General features: G+C 42.5%; 1 protein-coding gene across 2 annotated transcripts in view; it reads right to left on the minus strand.

Annotated features, from left to right (window-relative positions):
• Positions 1-4,723: 4,723 nt before the first annotated feature.
• MYOM3 (myomesin 3) overlaps positions 4,724-23,235 on the minus strand; it is a 45,592-nt gene continuing 27,080 nt past the window's right edge. For both annotated transcript variants that reach the window (XM_081921424.1, XM_081921423.1), the window contains 18 exons: positions 22,476-22,590; positions 21,056-21,212; positions 20,803-20,912; positions 19,546-19,590; positions 18,492-18,628; positions 17,613-17,757; positions 17,064-17,123; positions 16,326-16,393; positions 15,090-15,200; positions 14,763-14,850; positions 13,948-13,986; positions 13,549-13,654; positions 11,689-11,852; positions 10,483-10,519; positions 9,204-9,226; positions 8,478-8,533; positions 6,718-7,916; positions 4,724-6,617 (listed from right to left, as the gene is read on the minus strand). In XM_081921424.1, coding sequence (XP_081777550.1) covers positions 7,641-7,916; positions 8,478-8,533; positions 9,204-9,226; positions 10,483-10,519; positions 11,689-11,852; positions 13,549-13,654; positions 13,948-13,986; positions 14,763-14,850; positions 15,090-15,200; positions 16,326-16,393; positions 17,064-17,123; positions 17,613-17,757; positions 18,492-18,628; positions 19,546-19,590; positions 20,803-20,912; positions 21,056-21,212; positions 22,476-22,590 — 1,737 coding nt within the window. In that variant the 3' untranslated portion in view covers positions 4,724-6,617; positions 6,718-7,640. The remainder of the gene's footprint in view (positions 6,618-6,717; positions 7,917-8,477; positions 8,534-9,203; positions 9,227-10,482; positions 10,520-11,688; positions 11,853-13,548; positions 13,655-13,947; positions 13,987-14,762; positions 14,851-15,089; positions 15,201-16,325; positions 16,394-17,063; positions 17,124-17,612; positions 17,758-18,491; positions 18,629-19,545; positions 19,591-20,802; positions 20,913-21,055; positions 21,213-22,475; positions 22,591-23,235) is intronic.

Raw genomic sequence — 23,235 nt, forward strand, 5'->3', positions numbered from 1 at the left:
TGAATCCTGTATCCTGTCCAGATTCAAGCTGCAAATGATTATACTAGGAACTATCAATAATTAATCCTAAATGTTGGCATTGTGGAAATAACCTTCCGGTCATTGGGTTGGTGCAAGCCTTGACTGATTCCTCACAGGAACAGGCATTGGCAAATCACACATTATTTCAAGATCCAGGGTTTATGTAACAATGAAGGAAGGAAGCCTCAATGTATTTGGGGTGGGTGAATTGAATGCAAAGGTGATTGAATCTGTCGATTTCAGTTTATCACTTTACTACCCTTAAATTCATATGCTACATTTCCACATCACTTGGTGATTTATTTATTTTTTAAAAAGCAAGTCCTCATGAAAATGCTATTTTCACTAATTAGGCATTTTTTGTGTGTACCTCACCCTGTTATATCATATATCTCCTCCACCCTCACTTCAGATTTTTACCACAGAACATTCGGGAAGGATGAATCTGTTGATTTTAGTTCCACAATTTCCCAGTCTAAAGTTAAGACCTGCAGTTTGCATTTTTTAAAGTCCTTATGAAAATTTGCCAACATTTTGGTGCACATTTCTCCTAATACACACACTTTTGTATGCAATTTTGACTAGTATGCACATTTTTGCAAGCAATGTCTCCCAATATATTTTGTGTTATTTTCATCCATGTGTGCATTTTTATGCATGCTTCCCCTAATATAAGCATTTCTGAACAAATTTATTTGGTTGGAGAACCACATGCAAAATCTGGAGAAATGTGAATTTTAAAGCATATTTGGAAGTATCTTAGAGAGTGGCTGCCAGCCAGTGTAGACAATACTGAACTATGTGGACCAATGGCCTGACGGTGTAAGGCAGCTTCCTTTGTTCCTAGCATAGGCTTAAAAGCAAAAGCAAAAACAACAAACTACCTTGCAGCATCCAGCTTGTGAGAGTTTTGATTCCTGATTGTCTAGAATCACCACAGGCAGCCAGGTGAAGGTCTATTGAAAAACGTGGCCTATCAGGCAGGAGGATAGAATAGAATGCTTGATGGTCGGTCCTTCAAAGCTGAGATTGCTGGTCTTCTGTTTGATAGGAAATCAAGTGGATCATGTAGGACACTAGCATGGTGACAACCTTCTTTTGTACTTAGACATCTTGGGCAAATTCAAAAGTTCATGGTCCGTTTATGATAGTCACAGCCATGCCCCAGTCACAGCCACACCCTCTTCTAAGATTATGCAATACAGGGGTACCTTGGGTTAAGAACTTAATTTGTTCTGGAGGTCCGTTCTTAACCTGAAACTCTTCTTAACCTGAGGTACCACTTTAGCTAATGGGGCCTCCTGCTGCCACCGCACAATTTCTGTTCTTATCCTGAAGCCAAGTTCTTAACCCGAGGTACTATTTCTGGGTTAGCTGAGTCTGTAACCTGAAGTGTGTGTAACCTGAAGCATCTGTAACCCAAAGTACCACTGTAATAATAATTAGTGGCTAATTGCAACAATCAGTGCAGATCTCCCTGTGTTGCTTTTCAGCGAGAGCTATTATTTTCTGTGCACGTACATGGGCAAATGATTTGGAGTGCTCCAATATCTTCCTTTGCAGTGGCTCAAGCTGTGTTTTCCTTGAAGTTCCATTGTGCATAACAGAACTTGCACACTATTCTCTTGAAAACAGAAGCACCTTGTGTTTTCAGTGATCGTAAATGCTCAGTTTTGGAGCATATGGAAAAACAACTCCTTGGTGTTCTTCCCATGTGGCTTCTCCAGGGTGACCCTAGGAGCCAATCCTCAGTGGCCAACTCACCTCCTTTCACTCCGATTGGCTCCAATCAGCACAAATGGTAAGAAGAACTTCTTCTCAGTGGCTACGAAGCTCCCCTTTCATGCTGGCCCTAGGATGCTGGAGAAAGGGACCCTGCTGCAGAAATAGTAATGGGTCTTTGACCCCATGACTCCAAACCTCTGCACTTTTTGGGCACAGGGCCAAAGAACAGAGATGAATCATCACTCCAGGACGATGGCTTGTTAACTTTGGCAGGCTTTACACTGCAGTGTAACCTTGTATGCCACGAGATTGCTTAATTGAAGTAGTATTTGTGTGCTACCAGGTCTGACCTACCTTGGTCAACATTTCTAGTCCTGCATAATACACAATGCACCTCCTCTTGATAGCAGAATGGAAGAGTAATACTTCCCCCTCTTTTTGTAACTGTAAGCAACTTGTTCCCCCCCCCCCAAAAAAATGCCAAGAGGTGGAAACCATCTTAATATCCCTGCACTGTACTTTGAGAAACATCACACCATGAGTCCTGGTTTGGAGCAGCTTTGCACTTGCAAAGTACTGTTGAACTGATTTGGTGGTGAAAGGCTTGGTGACTCCAGGCTCTCACTAAGAACTCCTTGTTAGCAATAGCACCATGGGCTACTGCTCTGTTTCCAGGCATAAATCAGTGCTGGTTTTGACCTACAAAACCTTATATGACTTTGGTCTAGGCACTTTTGGTGAGGACATAAGAGAGGGATTTCTCGGTGGTTCCTCCCAGATGGTGGAACTCCCTTCCATGGAAGGCTAGGCTGGTCCCCTCTCTGCTTTCCTCTTGCCAGCAGACAGAGAGCTTTTTGTTCAGACAGGCCTCTGGCTGTTATGGCAGAGTCTTCTGAATGTGGGTCACGATTAGTGATCCTGCAGCTGAGGTAGGACAAAAAGTCTTACCAGCAGGGTCCTGGAGCAACTGGCAGATGTACAGGGAAGGGCTGTAGCTCGGTGGTAGAACATTGACCTTGCATGTAGAAAGTTCCATCTTCAATCTTGGACATCTCCATGTAGGCATGGGAAGTGACTGCTGGCTGAAACCTCAGACCAAAAGTCTGACTCAGTTTAAGGCAGCTTCATATATTTGTATGTTCCTATTTTTATAGCCTAGGTAGAGTAGGCTTGAGTAGTATAGAGTAGGCTTGAGTAGTATTGAGTAGAGGCCCCACCCACTAAATGCTGTATCTGGTCAGTTGATGGGCTGATGCCTTCTGTGGCCATTGGCTTCTGCTAGGCCCTGGGGTTTCAAGCTGTGGGGATATCTCCTCAAGGCTCTCTTCATCATCCAAGGAATCTGTTCTGGGGAGATGTGGACTCTGGTACACACAGTTGTACATGGGATGGACCAGGGAGTGGAGCTATCTTCTCCTCAGAGAACCTCCAAGGGTTCCTGGACTAGGATCAATAGCAACCGAATCATGCAGACCATGCGTAGGAACACATTTTCAGAGCTAGCTTTGTATCAGAAAAACATACGTACGTATGAGATGGAGATTAGGGCTCTCTTAGACAGGGTGGCCATGTCTTACTTTACAGAAGACAGTCATACATGGCTCTCTGGTTCCAGCCTAGTTTAAAAAGAAATAATATAGGAAGGGAGAGCAGGAGTGGCCTTGAAGAAGCTGTCCATCAACACTTAGCACCTCGACAGCAGACCTGGAGAGTAGGTACACAGGTCACTTGAGCAGTCTTTCCCACTGCAGTGAGAAGTATTGTGTTTCTATTTATTGTAATTATTTCTGAATTTGCATCTTTACATACAGTATAAGTTAGCATATGCCGATTTCTTAAAATCTGCCTCTTCTTTTGGGTTATGCAGTTCCTCTTCTCTTGCTCCCCAACGGTATCGGAATTGTCCTTTTGTGCCTGAAGGCATTTAGTGCATAACAGGACATATTCAGCTGTAACACTGGAAAAGCTATCTCCTAAGCAATCCTGCTCAGTTCTGCCAGTTACCTCTTTTGACTTCTGCTGACCCTGGGGAGCTAAAATTTAAGCTGCTGTGTCAAAGGGACTGTGGCATTAGCTAACCAGCCCTAGCCACTAGAGAGGGTGAAGAGGACATGACAAATGGCCACAAATGCTTTTAGGAGCATTTATAACACAAAACAGTGTGGCAGATTTTGGCCACGTCTACACCTTATATTTAAGGCTAATGACTTTCCCCAAAGAATCCTAGGAACTGTAATTTATCCTCCCACAGTTACAATTCCCAAACACCGTTAACAAACTATAGTTCCCAGTATTCTGTGGGGGATCCCCGTGCTTTAAATGTATTACGTGCATATGACCACACTGTGGTCCATGGACCACTGTCAGAGAAACAGTATAGAAATGAAAGAATTAAAGGAAATTGAAATGTGTGTGAGAGGGGGTTGAGCAAGCGAAGGTTGTGTTCGCAAGAGAACCGTGAGAGAAGGGTGGAACAACAGGAGCTATCGCTTTAAGTGTTAAGGACAAAGGGAAGGGAAGCTAAGAAAGTTGCTATGTCTTGAGATCAAACCAGTAGAAGCTAGTAGAAAGAAGTACTGCCATATATGGAGATAACGGCCCCTTTGCTAGCCCATGTACAAATGCTTGTGCCTTTTTCATACTTGGTGGGCCATCCTCTCAACTACTTGCTGGTTGAGGTAGCCTTGCAAAGCTTAAATAAACACCCTTCGTGACCGACAATTGAAGTATGGATTTTATTGGCCATCTAGGCTGAATTCATAGGGTCTTGGGTATTGAACCCCAATATTTCCCCAACACCAACAGCGGTCTGCGTGCTTCTTTCAAGTGGTCCGGTGTGTCTGCATTAAATATTCACCTATATTTGGCCCATGGGGGGGCGGAGTTGGGCAACCCCTGTTAGCCCTTTTCATAACAAAGGAGGACCTTCAAACTTCTTTAGATCTTGGTAGCAGACAGGTGAGCAGCCATGACTTTGGGTTTTAGGCTTCTAGTTTATTAATGCATGCTTCATCATCAAGCATCATCATTTGCTCTTGTCTTGTCACATTTATCTGTTTTCTTTCACATGAATATTAAAAGCATAGCATGAACCACGAAACAGCTCACTACAGATTCTTGATCAATAGCACCAAATAATAAATGCATCAGAAGTCCACTCAAGGCTTCTTTCTGAAAAAGTGTCACCTGGACTCTACATCCAGAATAGAGCCACTGCTATTAACATAAGCAGGTCTCTGACCTCAGACATACCAACATTGTTCAATTAAAACATACTTAAACCAAAGCACATGACTTCACTCAATGAATCCTGGAAGTATACCCCTCACAGAGCTACAATTCCCAGCACTCTAAACTATAGTTCCCAGGATTTATTTTTTTTTGGGGGGGGGGAACCATGTGCTTTAAATGAATGTTGTGGATGTGACCCTAGTATATAGTGCTGTAGACTGAGACCTCAACCATCAAACTCAACAGGTAACCTTGAGCCACACACCAACTCTGCCACTAGCCTACCTTTCAGGGTTGTTACTGTGAGAATAAAATTAGGGGATGGGAATAATGTATACTCTGCTGAGCTCCTTATAAGGTGGGATGATCATAATAATAATAATAATAATAATAATAATAATAATAATAATAATTCAGGTAATAATAATGCTGCTGCTGCAGACATTTGATTTCAGGTTTGTTTTTCATGAAAAACCAATTCAGCATCTTCTGTACTCTAGTTCAGGCCATGTTTGTCCTGTAAAGAGATCCAGCTGTAGGCCTGTCACTCTTTCCAGGCACCCCTCCCCCCCTTTCCCCATTCTCTAAAGTACACTTTCTTTTCTCTCTGTCTGCCAGGGCTGAGTCATGCATGCATGCTTGTCACTGGGCAACCGCAATATCATGTTATAATTTGTGAACGAGCCACTGTAGAACTAACATCACTCTTAGACCTGGCTGACATACCACCCAAGTCCCTAAACTTTCCAATAAAGCTTGATTGACAAGTCCCTTTTTAACATGGTGAACCCGGATTTTTAAAATTGTGATTTCATGATGAGAGGGGTATAAATAATAACATTATTATTATTATTATTATTATTATTATTATTATTATTATTATACTATCGGGGACGTCATATGCATTCCCACTATTTGCACCTACAAAAGTTGGGGCAGTCACACTATTTCATTTCCAATCAGTACACATCCTGTGACTTCCTGCTGAAATTCCTTGACTTTTCGTGCTACAAATGTTCTGGGTGTGTCCCACTTTTGTTCTGCTACAGCCTTTCCAGACATCAATAATGAGGTAGCATTGGGGAAGCATCACAGAACTAATGAGCAGAATAAAGCCGCCACTAAAACATAATTATTGTGATAGCACCCACAATAAAGCACCGGTCTGGAGGGGCCCTTAGCTTGCAGTCGACATTTTCCGAGTGGGGTTTTCATGTACAGTACTGTTCCTATGGATGCTCTGATGCAAGTCCTCGTAGCTGTGTTCTGAAATATTTTCAAAAAGTGGGCTGCCAAGGGATGTGCTGGTGGTTGGCACTTTCACAGGTTCAGATCACTACGACAAAATCAACTAGGAAGAGTCAGAAATTGTATGCTACAGAATACCAGCTACTGGATGTGTGTGTTTAGGTGGAAGCACAATGTGGGGAGAGCTATTGCCATCCTGCCCTGCTTTTGAGTTTCCCATGAGGCATCTGTCTGGAAAGATGCTTGACTAAAGGTGGACCCTCATGTCCATTCATTGAAGAAGTGTCCTTTAGAGGGACTCAGTAGAATGGGGAAGTCCATTGCACATGCCTCTTACTTGTGTAATTCCTGGGTGCCCACAAGAAAACTGGGCTTCATTTCCAGCCTCCTACCTTGACTGCAGGAGGCAGTGGAAGACAGGAGTGCCTGGCGAGCTCTGGTCCATGGGGTCACAAAGAGTCGGACATGACTAAATCACTAAACAACAACAACCTTGACTACCAAGTGCTGCCTCCTACCTCCAGCCATTTCATTGCAACTGTCCCTTGGCACCAGCTGTTCTATGTTTATGAAGGAGGCAGTACAAACTGTGCATGCCCACTAGTTAGGATAGATAAAAAAACAGGAGGATGGTTCCAGATTAAGGTTGACACCCCAAACAAATTTACTGGGTGAACATATGAGGAATTTTGCTGGCTGAATTCAAGTTTTATTTATATCAATGCAAGTTACGGTAAGTCATGACTTCCCCAATTCATTGATTTCCATGGGACCCACATTCAATTAGCTTAGCCTGGATCCAACCCAATGACACTGTCCATCACAGATTGCCTTTACCATGTAAAAACAGATGGGTCTCCCCTGGTTTTTGATTCTTCATAGGTATTTATTTCCTTCCCATGTATCTATCTAAGTGTGCATGCATGCTGTGTTAGGAAATACTGTCAGGACATTACGGTAATCAACGGAAGAGTAGGGGCTGGTGAATTATTTCTTTCTAGTGTTTAATTTCTAAAAGGAGAGGAGTTGCGGCTTCAGGCAGTCGTAAGAACACAAGAAGAGCCCTGCTGAATCAGACTGCTAAAGGCACTTCTAGTTGAGCATCCTTTTCTCACAGTGGTGAATCAGATGCCTATGAAAAGCTCAAAACTGAGTGCAACAGAGCTCTCACCCTTTGTGATTCCCAGCAGCTGCTATTCTGACAGTGGCCTCTGTCAGTGCCTCTGACAGTGGAGGTAGAACATGGCCAGCATAGCTGGTAGTCTGTCCTGGAAGCATCAATCCAGATATACTGGTGGCAGTTATTTGGCAGTGAGATAAATGCTCTACAAATGGGGAAGGAAAATAAATCTCTTCTATCTGATTATTTTATGTGAGCTCTGGAGTTGAAACAAGGCGCTGGGCTAAGGCCTAGCTCAGATTAAGGCCTGCTCATCTCTTAGCTCCTTGGGCTCTTCTCCATGCTTGTACACACTGACGGTAACCCTGCCAGTTTCAGAGCCCCACTTGTTCTTGACAAAGATGCTGAATTTCCCAGAGTCCTCGCTGCTGACATTCTCAATGGTGATGGTGATAACGGTCCCTTTCACTTCCATCTTGTACCGATCTTTGAATGTAATGACCTGCTCGTTTTTGTACCAAGTGATCTCCGGATAAGGATCTCCAGATATGATGCATGTCAAGCAGAGAGTCTGTTTAACAAACAAACAAACAAACAAACAAACAAATAAACAAACATAGCATTAGTGATAAGAATTCAGGTTTTACAAAAGAAAAGCAATACAGATAAAAAAAGTCTCTGAGTGGGAGAGTATATTAAACTTATGCCCTTATAAAATGGATGCAGCACCAATTCAGTTGTTATGTCTAAGCCTTAGTGAGTGTTAGGTTCACATACTCCACCTCTGTTGCATGCAGAGGAGGTTATTTTAAGCTTGCAGACTCAGTTGGTAACAAACCATAGTTTACCATTTTCTCTGAATATGGGAAATTGTGGTTTGCTACTAATCACAATCAGGAGCTTTAAACGCCCTCCCCTTGTCTTTTCCCTGCCTCATACATACACAGAGAAATGTAAATATGAGAAAAATATTTAGACCATGGTCCTGTTAATGAATTAGGGTGTGGAAAGGGGGTATTATTGTATCCATGGTATTATAAATTGTAAGGGCTCTCAAGCAATTTAGGGCATCCAGTGGAAGAAGTTGTTCCCCTACTATTAGGGCTAGAGTTAACCTGTCCATTAGAATTACCTTGTTCTCCATTATGGTGGCAACATCTGGAAGGCCCCGAACAACTTTTGCTCGGCCTAGCAAAAGATCAAACATCATAATTATTTATTCAACTATCACCTCACCTTTTCCCACCAAAAGAGGAATGTTTACTAAGCTTATATATTAATAATGTTATGACTGCTGCTTGACTGTTCCTTGGTTAGGCTACTGACTGTTTGACCAGGACATCAGCTGATGCTTCACAGCTGAGAGCTAAGGCCAGAAGATGATCTTGTGATAGCTGGGAATCTTTCTCGGTAGCTTTCAGAATGCATTGTACATCAAAGCTCAGAGAAGGTGATACTCCTCCAGCTGTAAAGAGCAGGCAGATAGACAGCAAAAAAGCAGCTTGCAGTTTGAACTTAAAGAGTTTTCCACCTGGAGTTAATTGAAATGGGAGGAGCAGCCTTGATGGCAGGGGTGGAGTTGATGCTGCTGCAGAAGATTATCCCTTTGGACCTGCTGAAAGAGTGTCTGCTTGCTTCTTATATGCCCAACTTGTATATTGACGAGGATAGCTCATATTAGAAAGACAACTCTAAGTCTCCAATACTTTTGTATCCATAGGAAACTCAACCCACTGGTACTGCCCCCTAGACCTCCCCTCCATGACCAAGGGAAATGGAAGGGTGTCACAGTACAATATATAACACAAAACAATGCATTTTGGTTCAGTCAACAAAGATTGCACTTTTGTATACTCACGCTCTTCCACAACAGCTGCTTCCCTAAAATGAAAAATGATATTGTGAAATCAGCATAGGCTTTTTCTTATTAAATGAGTATCTAATACTCATAAAGAGATTTCCTTCCTGAATCTCTGCTTTCCCCTATTCTAAGGAGCCAACCCATTTAAGCTGCATAATAACCCCGTGATAAAGGTTGGAAGGAGGGGCAGATGAATGTGCCAATTCCAGTTTCTCTCAGTGTCTCATTTTTTTCCCAGTGTTAAGATTGGTTCTCCACATTTCCACACCAATTTGCAATTTTTAAAAGTCCAAATGTATACAATTCCAAATGCAAAGTTGCCTAATATGTACATTTTTGCAAAGCAAAATTTCCTTAATGTAATGCATTTTTGCATATACCCCCCACTATATTCCTATTCAATGCACATTTTATTGCAATATGTGCATTTCTGTACCCCTTACTTGGCTGGAGAACTGCACTGAAAATTCAGAAAAGTGCAAATTCTGAAAAAGGCTATGTTTTGGTTCTCATATTGGTTCCAGAAAGTGTGAGTTAGGTAGATTGACCTTTAAATGTGACCTGAGTTGAATTTCTCTCCCTCTCAGCCAGAAGAGAGAGTGTATGTGACAACCAAGGCCCACCCAGTTGGCTTCATGGCTTTATCAGGTACTGTATTTGAACCCAGGTCATATTCAATGCTCTAGCCACTACACCCTGTACTGGCTTATTACATAAGATTAGAGAGTTCCACCATAAATATCCAAAGCCCTCCCATCCTTAATTAAAATTAAAACAAAGACATCATCACCCCAACTGTAGGGCAAATAAAAACCCCTCACATCCCTCAAGTAATATGGCTACTCTCCTAGCTGGTATTTCAATCTTGTCTCCCCAGCCCACTTTCTGGTTTTGTTTTGTTTTAAACAAAGCTTGCCATCAATGCTTTTTTGACAAGATCCAGTTTGGCAGCTGTTGGAAGAACAAATTACACCACCCTTTGTTTAATGGTAGGTCCAGTGCAGAGTACTTTGCTCCAAAAGGCAAGTGCCTCTTGAAAAAAAATGTGGCTGCAAAGGATCACTGCAAAGGGTGAGCAGGCTGGTGTAGATGCCATACTAACTGCTTCCTATCTCAGGATGCACATTTTGTCATGAAGTACACAGGGCATCAGCTTCACACCCAGAAGATTGGAGCATGCTCAGAAAGGAAGCAATACCTTCCTCTGCATTGGGTCTTGGTTAAGTGACAAGTAGAGATTTTCTACGGAAAAGGAAAGTTTGGAGCAAAAACTTACTTGAGCCTTTGATGTTCAGCCAGCGCATCATCGAAAGCTGCAAAAAGAGAGAGATTTTGACTGAATGAACCATGTTTTTCTTTACTGTTGAAATATGAAAACAATACCAGGTTCTTGTCCTCTATTTGTCTCCTATGCACAGAATTGTCATTCATCTCCAAGGAAGTGCCCATACTCTTTCCCCCCATTTATATATATATATATATATATTTAAGGCAAATATACAAGCAGCCAATGAAAAGAAAAGATTGTCATCAGTACAATGCTTTTTATTATCCCACCTATGCCCATAAATCTGGACAGAAAATGCTCAGTGGCCTCTCTAACACAGGGAATTAATCTCCATTAGTGAAAACAGAGCCTTGTTCATTGGGAGAGGAGAAGTGAAGGTACTTGTAGAAACTGGAGGTAAAAAATGTAGAGCTGAAATGACAGAGACGGGGAATTCTAAATTTCCTGCAACATCTCAGGTAGGAATGGTAAGTAGGAACCAAAGTGTTATTGGAATAAGTACACGGAGGGAACCAGTTCTGTGGAACACCAACAAGTAACTGAAACATACAGCATAAGCCTATGAATGCCATTTAGTTCAGTGGGACTTACTCCCAGTGCATATAGGATTGCAGGTGCAGGGTAGCAGTAGCCATTTTGAATCTAGTTGATGTAAGAGATGTAGTGTATTAAGTAAACTTTGTTCCATAGCTCAGTGACATCACATTGCTCCTTTGCAATAGCAAAAATTACATCTCCCTCAAAATCAAATATCAGTACAAAAATCTATAAATATCTGAAATTCAAAAAGTCAAATCTGACATCTAAAATGTTGTTGAATCTGTGGGAAATTTTCTTCCAACTCTAATCCTGCAGGAAGGAGTGTTAAACCAGGATCTCCTCTGAGATGGAGGAGTGAGCTAAGTGAGCTAAGGCTGGAACTTAGCAAAGTCACAGAATGTTAATTTTCTAGGCCAGGGAGACTCATTTTTGTGGGGTGAGGAAGCAGGACTTTAGTCAGCAGGTCTTCCTTAGCTTCAAATGGCTGGAAGTGCAACGGCAGGGATCATTCAGTTTGCAATGTAAGGGTTAATTTTGCCAGTGTTAGAGAAAGGAAAACCAAAGGCCAGGCAGAGTGTTGGGTGTTGAGATGGAGGTACCTTCCGACTCTACAATTCTATGATTCTAAAAAAAAGCTGTTGGCTTGCTGCTTACCTTTGCCAGACAGGTCAGTTGACAGCTTGCGTGATTTTTCTCCATCAAACAACTCCAAAGTATATTTGCCTTTGTCCGACTCCTTGGGATCCAGAATGTGGAGCCAAACCTGCTCCATGGTTGTTCCTGTTTTCAGTCGGTCTCCTCCTTCCACGCGCTTGTCGCTGAATAAACAGGATGACATTGGATTACCATGATTAAAAAACAAACAAACATTTAACTATGTCAGAGCAACGGTGCTGGGTCCTGACGTCTTAGTGCTGGTGCCAGCTAGCCTCTTCTCTGGGGAATGTGATTGATGGATTACTGCCACAGAGAGTTAAGAAGCTAGGGGTTAAGTTATGGAAAATATCTAAAATTGGGGTGTGTGGCCTTTTGCTACACTCAGAGGTTCCAATGTTCCTTTGTTCCTCCCTCCCTGATTTAAAAATAGGGGGCTGACCTTTGTTTCACTCCTCCTGAAGCAGACTAGTCCATTCCCTCAGTTTCATAGACAAAGAATTACAATTGCTGAACCAAACCCCATGCCTTTGAGTAAAGGCAGAAGAGCGCAGCATTTCCCCCTCTCATTTTACCAGAAGATTTGTCCCACATTTTCAGGTATGGAGGCAGTGACTTCTGACAAGCGGTGTAAAGGTTTCCTCCCTCCATCTTGAAAATAAAGCTCAATTGCTGAGAAGAGGTTAGACAAGTGGTGGCATGCAGGCAAAGGCTCATGCGTATACAGTGGTACCTCGGGTTAAGTATTCTGGAGGTCTGTTCTTAACCTGAAACTGTTCTTAACCTGAAGCACCACTTTAGCTAATGGGGCCTCCTCCTCCTGCTGCTGTGCCGCCAGAGCACGATTTCTGTTCTCATCCTGAAGCCAAGTTCTTAACCCGAGGTACTACTTCTGGGTTAGCAGAGTCTGTAACCTGAAGCGTATGTAACCTGAGGCACCACTGTATTGGCTTAAGAAACCAAGATACGATTGCGCAAACCACGTGGACGTGTCATTTTTGAACATTTTCCCACCCCATGAGTACACATACCTCTTATGCTAATAATTTCCAAAAATGCTAGATTTGAATGTGAAATATTAGTTTTGAATGTAATTTCATTTTGAGAATCTTTTGCAATCCCCTGAACAACGCTTGGAGCTTTAAAGTGGGGGTATAAGCATTCTTTTTAAAAAAATTAATCTTTATTAGTTTATAAGCAATACACACAGAAAAAAGAAAAAAGGAAGTACAACACCAAAACACACAAATATTACAAACAGACAACTTTCTCCACCAACTTCCGACCTCCTCAGCGTGGGTTCTTTGTTTCCTTATTAATTACATCTATTTTTCAATAAACTTAACCTGTATTAAATGTTTGTGCTCTTTTTACCTTATGCTATCATGAGAGTTAGTGAAAGCATACTAAAGCTTTGATGTATATGTATAATCTGTAATTATAATCTGTAAATGTCCTATTCATTGTTAAACTTTTGGGTCAACTGATCCCTGATCTTCTCAATCATATTTTCTAATTCCATATACTCAAATAATTTAACCTGCCACACCGCTTTTGTTGGTATAAGCCAAAGGTCAGCAAACTTTTTCAGCAGGGGGCCGGTTCACTGTCCCTCAGACCTTGTGGGGTGCCGGACTATATATATATATATTTTGGAGGGGGATGAACGAATTCCTGTGCCCCACAAATAACCCAGAGATGCATTTAAATAAAAGCACACATTCTACTCATGTAAAAACACGCTGATTCCCGGACCGTCCATGGGCCGGATTTAGAAGGTGATTGGGCCGGCTCCGGCCCCCGGGCCTTAGTTTGCCTACCCATGCTAAATCAATTAAGTACTAATAAATAAGCACATACTTGTGGTCCCAGGTTGCTTTCATGGCATCTGTGTAGTATTTCACCTCGCTGTAGATCTTGATGCCTTCTACAGTAGGCTGGACTTTCAAAGGTGATGCAGAAAGAACTAAACAGAGAATTATGGGGAGGGAGGGGTTGTGGGGATGGAAATGCAGTTGAGAAAGATGATCAAGCCTCCTGTTTTTTGCTTTTCTTTTAACCCACATTTGTTTATTTTCTTTCTGCCTTTCTTCCATGATGATAACAAAGGATAACAATGTATACATGTCGTTCTCAGAGGGCACTGACCCAACCCAGACCTGCTTAGCTTCAGCAAGGCGGCAGTCTTGTATCTATTTACATCTTTAATGTAATGTTATTGATACCACAAGGATGTGGGTTTAGAAGTAAATAACTTACCGCTGATCCTGGCAAGTTCCTTGAGGATGTCATCAAACGCTGTAAAACACATTTTAAAAAATCATTTTAAGTAGATAAAAACAAACAAGCAGCAACACATAGCAAACATATCAGAATGGCAATATTTTCAAACTATGTTCTGGATAACCATGGGATTACTTGGAAAAGAATTAGGGGTTATTCAGTTAGAATTTCACTGAGATCTCGCCCTTCCTCCAAGGAGCTCAGAAGAATGTGCATCAATCTTCTTCAGCCTGGTACCCTCCTGATGTTTGGGTCTACAGTTGCCATCATCCCCAGACAGCACAGCTGTTGGCAAAGTGCTGGCCATACAAGTCTTTCTTCCTCTTATCCACGCAACAAATCCTGCTTAGGTAGATTAGGCCAAGAGAAAATGAGAGGTCAAAGTCACCCAAGGAGATTTATGCTGAGTGGGAATTTGAACCCTACCTGGTACCTTCCAGATGTTCAGGGCTACATATAAATAAAACAAATCTTTTTTAAAAAATGCTATTACCTCCCAACACCAATAATAATTATTATAATTTCCAGAGCATGTGAATGAAACAACCCATATTTGTACTTCTTGTGTGTATGTATAATTTTCGTTTTCATTCGGTTCTGCTGTTTTTGTTTTTTGTTCTTGTTATTGAAGTGCATACTCTTGTTTAAATAAATGATTTTTTTTTAAAAAAAACACCAGAGTGTTTTGCTTGATACACTCTGGATTTGTGTTGATAAAGGACAGGTTATAAATATTTTCTAATGAACAGACAACAATATATCTCCTGCCCAAGGAATGAAGAGAAACATACCTTCCTTAGAGAGATCAAGCTGAGTTGTATCTTCCCCTCGGTCATCAGAAACCACAGCTTTGTATATTCCCTTATCTGCTTTGCTAATCTAGCAAAATACAGACATACAGACATATATTTACCTTATCTATCAAGAAATGAAAAAAGCATTGAGCATCATTGATGTGTAGGGTGATCAGATGCAACAAAGGTCCACATTCCTGTGCACCATGATTACCTGGGCAGTCTTTCATTCCCCCCTCCCCATTTTAGCATGCAGTGTCTATAAATCCATTTTAATTCCACCCTATACAATACTGACCCAGTTAGCTATTGCACACTCTTTACCTTCTTAATCCGCAGGACTCCAGCTCCTGTCTTTGGGTCATACTGACCATCTGAACGAGGTTTGTTATCAAAGAACCATTTGAAGGTGCTCTCCTTCTTCATGTTTGCTGCCTGTTGAAAGGAAATGGGTAGGAGGGTGGAGGCTTACTTGAAATCTGGTTAGGGGAAGCAATGTAGAAACTCCTCCTCTCTGCTGCTACAGCATCCCCTAGGGTCCCATTTCTGGCACAATTAATGTCACAAATAGTTTAGCTTTCAGCAGTGGTAGTGTGGAGGGAGAGTGCAAGGGAGCACAGCTCCAGGATATTTTACAGGGCCTGAGCAATGACAATACCTGCTGGGAGTATAAGAGAATTGATGAATCCTACTTGCTCCAGCAAGTGAAATGAGTGATAAAGAGACTTTCAAGTACAATCTATTGTCTGGAACAAAGCATAGACGAAGTCAGAGAAAGAGGGAAATATTTAAATAGAGGCTAGGTACTGCTTTGCTTTTATTGGATGGGATGACTGCTTGATGCTAGTGGTTTAAACAGTAACTTATTGCAGCTTCCTTGCAAGATTGATTGCATTTCTGTTGTTGCATTTCAGTTGGCTGACTATCTTTTCTTAAAGCTCAGTGTCCTATACAATATGACGCTATGCAGTTCAGAAGCAAGTACCAATGAGTTCAATGAAATTGACTTCCTGTAAATTTACTCTCAGCAGGATTACAGTCCTGCTGGTCCTAATAAATTGAGTATCGTGGTATGTACTGCTGCTCTTTGATGAGTGTATAATACAGAGTGGATCAATAACAACGGCTTGCATTGTTGGACTCTCCTTGAGTTCACGGTTACAAAGACTAATGATCTCTTGCACTTAAAAAAAATCTTCCACTATACCACTGGTCCACCGGCCTCTGGTAAAATGGGAACAAGGCTGAGATTGTGGGGATAGTTTTATTTTGTTAACTGAGACCAGGAGACAGAACATTTCGCATCTTTGTTATACCAAAACAATAGGCTTCACTCCCAACCCCACTTACCTGGGAGTAAGCCCCATTGAATTCAACAGGACTAGGCATAGATAGGATTGCACTCTTAACTGCCTATTAATTGCGGAAATTGTCTCTCCTCTTTTCTTTTCAATAAATAATAATAATAATAATAATAATAATAATAATAATAATAATAATTATTATTATTATTATTATTATTATTATTATTATTCCAGTGTCTGGGATTGTGCTATTTACCTTGCAGGTCAACAGGACTTCACAGTCTTCAGTGACCTTCCACTGTAGCTGTTCAATAAAATGTGGACCTATTAAATGGAAAGAAACAATCTTGGTCGTCTGCTGTGCTCAAAGTCACTGTAGATTTGAAGAAAGGGTTGGTTTCTAGGCATAGTTAAGCATAATTTTCTTTTTAAAACAGTCAAGGGAATCTTGACTAGGCAGAACTAAGCAGGTGATAAGATGGGTGGAATTTTGAGCACTATCACTTTGGGGACAGGATTGATTTCTTCTTCTTTTGCTTGTTGAAATTAGGCATTTTTCTATTTTAAACAATTTTAAATGGAAATGTCAGAAATCAAAGACCCTGGTTTTGAAAAATTCTTAGATGAGAACGAATCAGGCATCCAAGTGGGGAGGTGCATCCGCTGGCCCCACACTGGCTCAATGTCCCTACTGCAGAAGCCATTGGGGATTCATTGTTCCCCTTCACCATCCACACCACTGCACAAGTCTGTGTCCAGCTTTGGGACTGTCTCTAAAGTGCAACACACTGTACAAAACTCTTGCTAACTTTTCAACTCCTCTACCTGTAACCTTGACCTACCGTACTTTGCCCCATGTCAACAAATGCCATTTGGTATCACAGCTTTGTTCCCCCACTTCCCCATCCCAGGTGTATTTTATGGGTGACCCCTTTTGCCACATACGCGGCTTCTCAAGCCAGGCATATAGCCACTGACTGCAAGGATATCTTACCATGCTTTCTCTTCCATTCTCTCTTCTTGGCATCAGCCTCTGCTTTAAGTTTATCAAAATCTGGAAGAATAAATACACCATCAGATCAGTGTGTGATGGTAAGCAAAGATATCTTGATTCATGAAGGATAGTGTTGGATGTTTAACACTGTGCTAAGATGAGTAACTTCCCCAGATGTGTTGATCTACTAGGTTTTCCAGTAGATCTATTAGGTTTTCAAGATCCAAGGGCACGAATACAGAGCGAAGGTGGGAGACTGACTGCGAGACAAGAGAAAGTAATGATACTTGCCCGTGGATGGTAGGGATGGAAGAATATGTCTCAATTTCTAATTTTTCCAATCTTAAGTGTGATTCACCACATTGCCATGATTTTGTGATTGGCTGTTTTTTTTTTTAACCCAACTATTTAAGAGCTGTTCCCTAAACACTGCATCAAGTTCAGACACTTCCTGAACATTTAAAAAACGTGGTGTCCTCCAGCTGTTTTGAACCACAGTTCAAGAGACATTTGCAGCTGCCTCCTTTTGCTTCCTGACCCTCCACTTACCGTCCCCAACCAGAGCCAAAGTAAACTGGTTTTCAGCTTTGCCGTCTTTCAGCTTGGCAGTGTATGTCCCCTTGTCGTCCTCAGAGAAGTCTTGGATGATCAGTTCCACAAGGCCTTTTGCTTTGTCAAAATTGATCTTATGTGTCTAAATGTAAACAACAGCAACAGCAACACAAGCAAAAATAAGTTGTTAGCAAAGGAGAACATGGCTAGTGAGGAACTGAACAATACATTTTAAAATCCCACTAAAATCACAGCAAAAGACAACCATGAGAATAAGAAGGAACCATTTATTTATATCAGCGCACTACTCCAAAGACTTCAAAATTGAGAAATGGGGTTTGTAGCATCCAGAAAGCAAGAAGGGAGCAAGCAGGAAGGGATTCCTAGGGGCAGAATTGCCCCAAGACATTTTGTGGCCTGAGAAGTACAAGATGGAGCCCTCTCCATTTTTCATACAGAAGGTGGCTGGACTGTCAGCATCTTTCACTGGAACAACCTCTTCCATTGCATCTGAGGGAAACTCATCAGCCTATGAGTGTGTGTGTATTTCTGCTGAAATGTCTGCAGACACCAATTCCCCACAAGGAAATGCCTTACACGGCAAAACTGAGCCGTGATTTAACAGCCCCATCAGCTAATAAGCTGGGTGTGTGTGTGTGTGAAATTATGCTTTATTGGATGTTTGCCCCAGTTTCTTGGTGCACAGCCAATGTAGACCTGAACCCCATTCCTCTGCCCATTAGCTGACATCACCAAGTGACATCAGTTGAGTGACAGGTTTGGGGGAAATGGCATCATGGGCCAAACTGGATCCCAGATTGGCCACAGGGCAGCGGTTCCTCACCCTTGTCATAAAGGAAATGATGGGAAACTCACTGGAGTGCTTGAAAGCTCCTTTCCGTTGAAAATCAAGTGCAGCTCTGCCTCTGGGGAGAGCTTCTCAACCTCCAGCCACAGCCGCACCTCCCCTTTCTCCAGAACATCGATGTTCCATCCGGATATCAGGTCAATTACTGAAAGGAACAGAAGAAGATGTGACAGGTTATTGGAATCCGAGGATGAAGAGTGAAGCTCAACTTGAACTAGCAACATTTGATGGATTAAGGCTCAATGCTGAACTCCTTGGGAGGCTTGCAAAATCTAAAAAAAACAACAAACCCCATAATTATTTGGTCTGATTTTCCTTTAACACTATGCCAATCCATGGCAAAACCAGTGCCCAAGGGTGTGAATACTCATAGTAAAACACTTTTGACTTAGCATTATGTTCATCTCCTCCAGACAAACCACGAACAGTAAGTCAAGAACAAACCTTGGTTACAGCTTGTGGTTTGGAGCGAAACTGATTCTGGGTTTGGCCACAATGCTAAACTAAACCATGGCTTGGTTCCAGATAGGGCAGCGGGAGAGGAAAGTGGCCAAAAGTAGATGCCTGCATGCATTCACCCTTAGCCCTGGTTTGGCTTGGCTTTCTGTGCAAACTGGGCCAACACAACACACCTAAAACAAGCTTGCCTGGTTGCTGAAGGCTGATATAAAATGTACAAACTGAAAATATACAAAAATATACACAAAACCACTAGGAGTTATTTATTATTATCTATTTTAAATTTTAATTACAGTGGTACCTTGGGTTACAAACTTAATTCATTCCAGAGGTCTGTTCTTAACCTGAAACTGTTCTTAACCTGAGGTACCACTTTAGCTAATGGGGCCTCCAGCTGCCGCCACACGATTTCTGTTCTCATCCTGAAGTAAAGTTCTTAAGCCGAGGTACTACTTCTGTAGTAGTCTGCAACCTGAAGTGTTTGTAACCCAAGGTGTTTGTAACCCGAGGTACCACGGTATTTTTACCCTTGTGTTTGTTAATCCCCTTGGTCACTGTTTGTAGCTGCAAAGTCACATATCATTTTTTAAAACAACAACTTACAGGGGTTGCGGATCTCCTGGCTGATCTTCCGCAGCTTGTCCAGTTCTGAAAAAAATGCAATGAACAGAAGTAGGCCTTAGACTTAAGAGAAGGAGCCATGCACATCCCAACCCTTTTCCCTTTTGGTACTGGTGCTTTGGTTCAGTTGCCAAATTTCTACTGTGCTGAATAAATGAGTGGTAGAACTTCCGAGACAGCCTTGGGAAGGAGCCGATTCAGTAACTAATAGAAAACACTCAAGGGTGGCACACAGCAATGGGTGGTCTGAGAGATGGCCCTGGCCAGGCCAGGCATGAGTCCCCAAGGCATAGGCAGGCCAGGAGAGCCTCATTCGGCTCATTGGCTAGAGGTTCTGTACACCTAGTCTGGAGTGCTTGAGTGCAATGCCCCCACAATGACATTGGTTCCCTCTGATTGCATTGCCTTAGACTGGGTAACCTGGAACCCACCAAGTCATGTAAAGTTTGCCTGCCACATACAGTGTCCTGTTGGGGGTCAGGAGGTAAAGTGCCGGGCCCCTTATGTGGGCTGCCTTTCATGGCTGCTTAGCTTAGTTTGGGTTGGTGGATCACAAGTTGTGCAAGGTTCCTCTTAGAGGATGATGTGAATGAAACCAAAGTAACCATGCGGTGGAGACTTGATTGGATTTTGCTTGAGGAGACATCTTTGTGGAGGTAGAGGATGTAAGAAGGCAGCAATTTCTATTCTGACCTATATTCCTCTCAATCAGCGCTGTTTCTCTTTTGCTGCAGCTCAGTTTCTGTCAGATACTACAGTATTTGTCTCACTGTCCGGTATATAACATATGTTACATAACTAGTTAAGTTACTTATATACTTTACCTTCATTTCAGTGTTTAAAAACCCCTCATGCCATACTGCTTGAGGACTTAAAAAGAACAATGTTGTGAATGAATACTGGTAGTATTCACTTGACTGATTCCATTCGTGGCCATAGAAGAGGACACACTATTTCTGCTCCCTTTTCCATTTTTGTCCGAATTCTCCAACATTACAAGGTGCAGGAAGAAAATATTCACCAATCTACACTGAGACCTCTTGTCCTTGTGAAAAAGGAGAGTCTTGCAGAATAGAACCTGCCCACCTCAACCTCTTTCAGGCACATTTGAGGATGGAACGCAGAGGATGCACAATTTCAAACCTAGTAATTTGGGAGGAATTTATATCTGAGCCTCCAATCATGCAGAATTAGCTATATTCTTTTTTTTTTTTAACCCTGTAAGGATGGATTATTTACCTTCCTGGGTTAAAAGATGACTGGCAGAGATGTCTTCATCAGTGTCTGTTACTTCTACTGAGTATGTCCCCAGATCTCTTTCAGTGGCATATTTCAAAATGAGTTTAGATCTTAAAAGAAAAGAAAATGCAAACACGCAAATTAAGACATATCAATGCAGCTGGAGTTAGGTTCTCAGGGTCCTGTACTTTGGGTGGCTTTTAATGGCACAAAAAGCACACCTAATGAAAAACTGGCAACACTGCAAGCTTACTTATCATCTTTGTTTACAACCTCGACCCTGTCAGGATTTGGTGGCCCTTCGTAATCCTTAGACCAGATAAACTCTGAGGTGTCAACCATTTCTGGAGCCTCAAAGGCCATATAGATGAATCCTTCTTCATCCACCCCAACTTCAATTTCTTTTGTGCCTGCAAATTAAAAGAAAAAAATAATTTAATTTTTCAACACAGTGAAATGAACCACAGCTTTTATCACCTTTTCTCCTTGCCTAATGCCATTAGATAAGAGGAGCCTGCTGGATCAGGTAAATGACCCATCTAGATCAACATCCTGTACTCATACTGGCCAACCAGATGCCTAAGGGAAGCCGGCAAGATGGACGGGAGCGATGCCCAACTGTGATTCCTAACAACTGGTATTCAGAAGCATGCTGCCTTTGACTCTGGAGGAACAGCACCGCCATCATGACTGGTAAACGTAAAGGTAAAGGGACCCCTGACCATCAGGTCCAGTCATGGACGACTCTGTGTTTGTGGCACTCATCTCACTTTATTGGCCAAGGGAGCTGGCGTACAGTTTCCGGGTCATGTGGCCAGCATGACTAAGCCACTTCTGGCGAACCAGAGCAGCGCACGGAAATGCCATTTACCTTCCCGCCAGAGCGGTACCTATTTATCTACTTGCACTTTGACGTGCTTTCGAACTGCTAGGTTGACAGGAGCTGGGACCGAGCAACGGGAGCTCACCCCGTTGTGGGGATTTGAACCGCCGACCTTCTGATCGGCAAGTCCTAGGCTCTGTGGTTTAACTCACAGCGCCACCCGCATCATGACTGGTAGCCACTAGTAAACTTGTCTTCCATGAATTTGTCCAATCCTCTTTTAAAGCCATCCAAGTTGCTGGCCATCACTGCCTCCTTTGGGAGCAAGTTCCAATAGTTTGACTATCTGTCCTGCATATTCCAACATTTAGCTTCATTGGATGTCATGAGTTCTAGAGCTGTGTGGGAGAAAAACCTTTATCTATCCACTTTCTCCATAAATTTCTATCATGTCACCACTTACTCAGCTGTTTTCTAAACAAAATGGTCCCCAAAACTGCAGCCTTGCCTCATAAGGAAGTCACTCCATCCCTTTGATCATTTGGTTGCGCTTCCTTTTTCCAACTCTACAATATCCTTCTTGAGGCGAGGTGACCAGGATGGTACACAGTATACCAAAGGCCATCACACTATATATTCGTACAATGGCATTAAGATTTCTGATGAAAGGTCTACCTTCCCTGGCCTGAGGCCCTCCTCAGGACTTGGACTACAGTTCCAACCACCCCGGTCTACTGACCTAATCTTTCTCCAAGGAAATGCAGACTTTTGTGAATAAATGTGGAAATAATAAAAAATGTTGGGAGAGGAAAGGGAGAGGAAGTGGAGGGCAGAGGCAGAAGCTCTGTACCTGGTTTGGTTTTTACTACCACAGGATCTGATGGCAAGGATGGCGGGCCAACTCCTGCCTTATTCAGGGCCCGCACTCGAAAAATATAGCATTTTCCTGTCTCCAGATCAGACAGCTAGCAAGAAAAATGTGAGAAAAAGAGCAGGTAATAGTCAGAGGCAACATGCCAGAGGTGCAGCAACTCTGGTACTTGCTTTCATTTCCCCTCCCCGTTCCTTTTTCTTTTGGTAACAGTCAGAGATAACCTGTCAGAGGAGGGCGCACACACGGGCAGAGAGTATTTTCCTCCTAAAATAGGAGATATTCTTCTTCTCTTATCTCTATGCTGCTCTGTGTGGAAAAACAGTAGTTTCTCTCCACTGGCCCAGCACTGCCGTGGGGTGGAACAACACCACTGGAAGAAGTTTTTAGAGTGTTTCTGAAATCTCTAGGACTTATTGTAATGGGGCCTTCAGAACCGGCCCAGCCATTCGGCAGAGTGAGACCACCGCCTCAGGCACCAGAAGCCGGAGGCAGCACCCCCATGGGTGCCCTGCCACCTCCGCCAGTGGCAGATAAGCGCCACCACCATTGGCATTAATTTCAGACAAGATTGCATCCAGTTTGGGTGAGATCTCACCTGAAACCATGTGAGAACTTGCAGAGCGCACAATATCTCACACTATTTTGGGTGATCTCTCACCCCACATTGGTGCAATCTGCCAGCGGTGGATGCAGCAGGGCGTGTGGTAGAGGCCAAGTGGGTGGCGTAAGTTGTGGC

This window comes from Podarcis melisellensis (genome assembly GCF_964234715.1).
Source record: "Podarcis melisellensis genome assembly, chromosome: 8".
Classification (NCBI taxonomy): Eukaryota; Metazoa; Chordata; class Lepidosauria; order Squamata; family Lacertidae; genus Podarcis; species Podarcis melisellensis.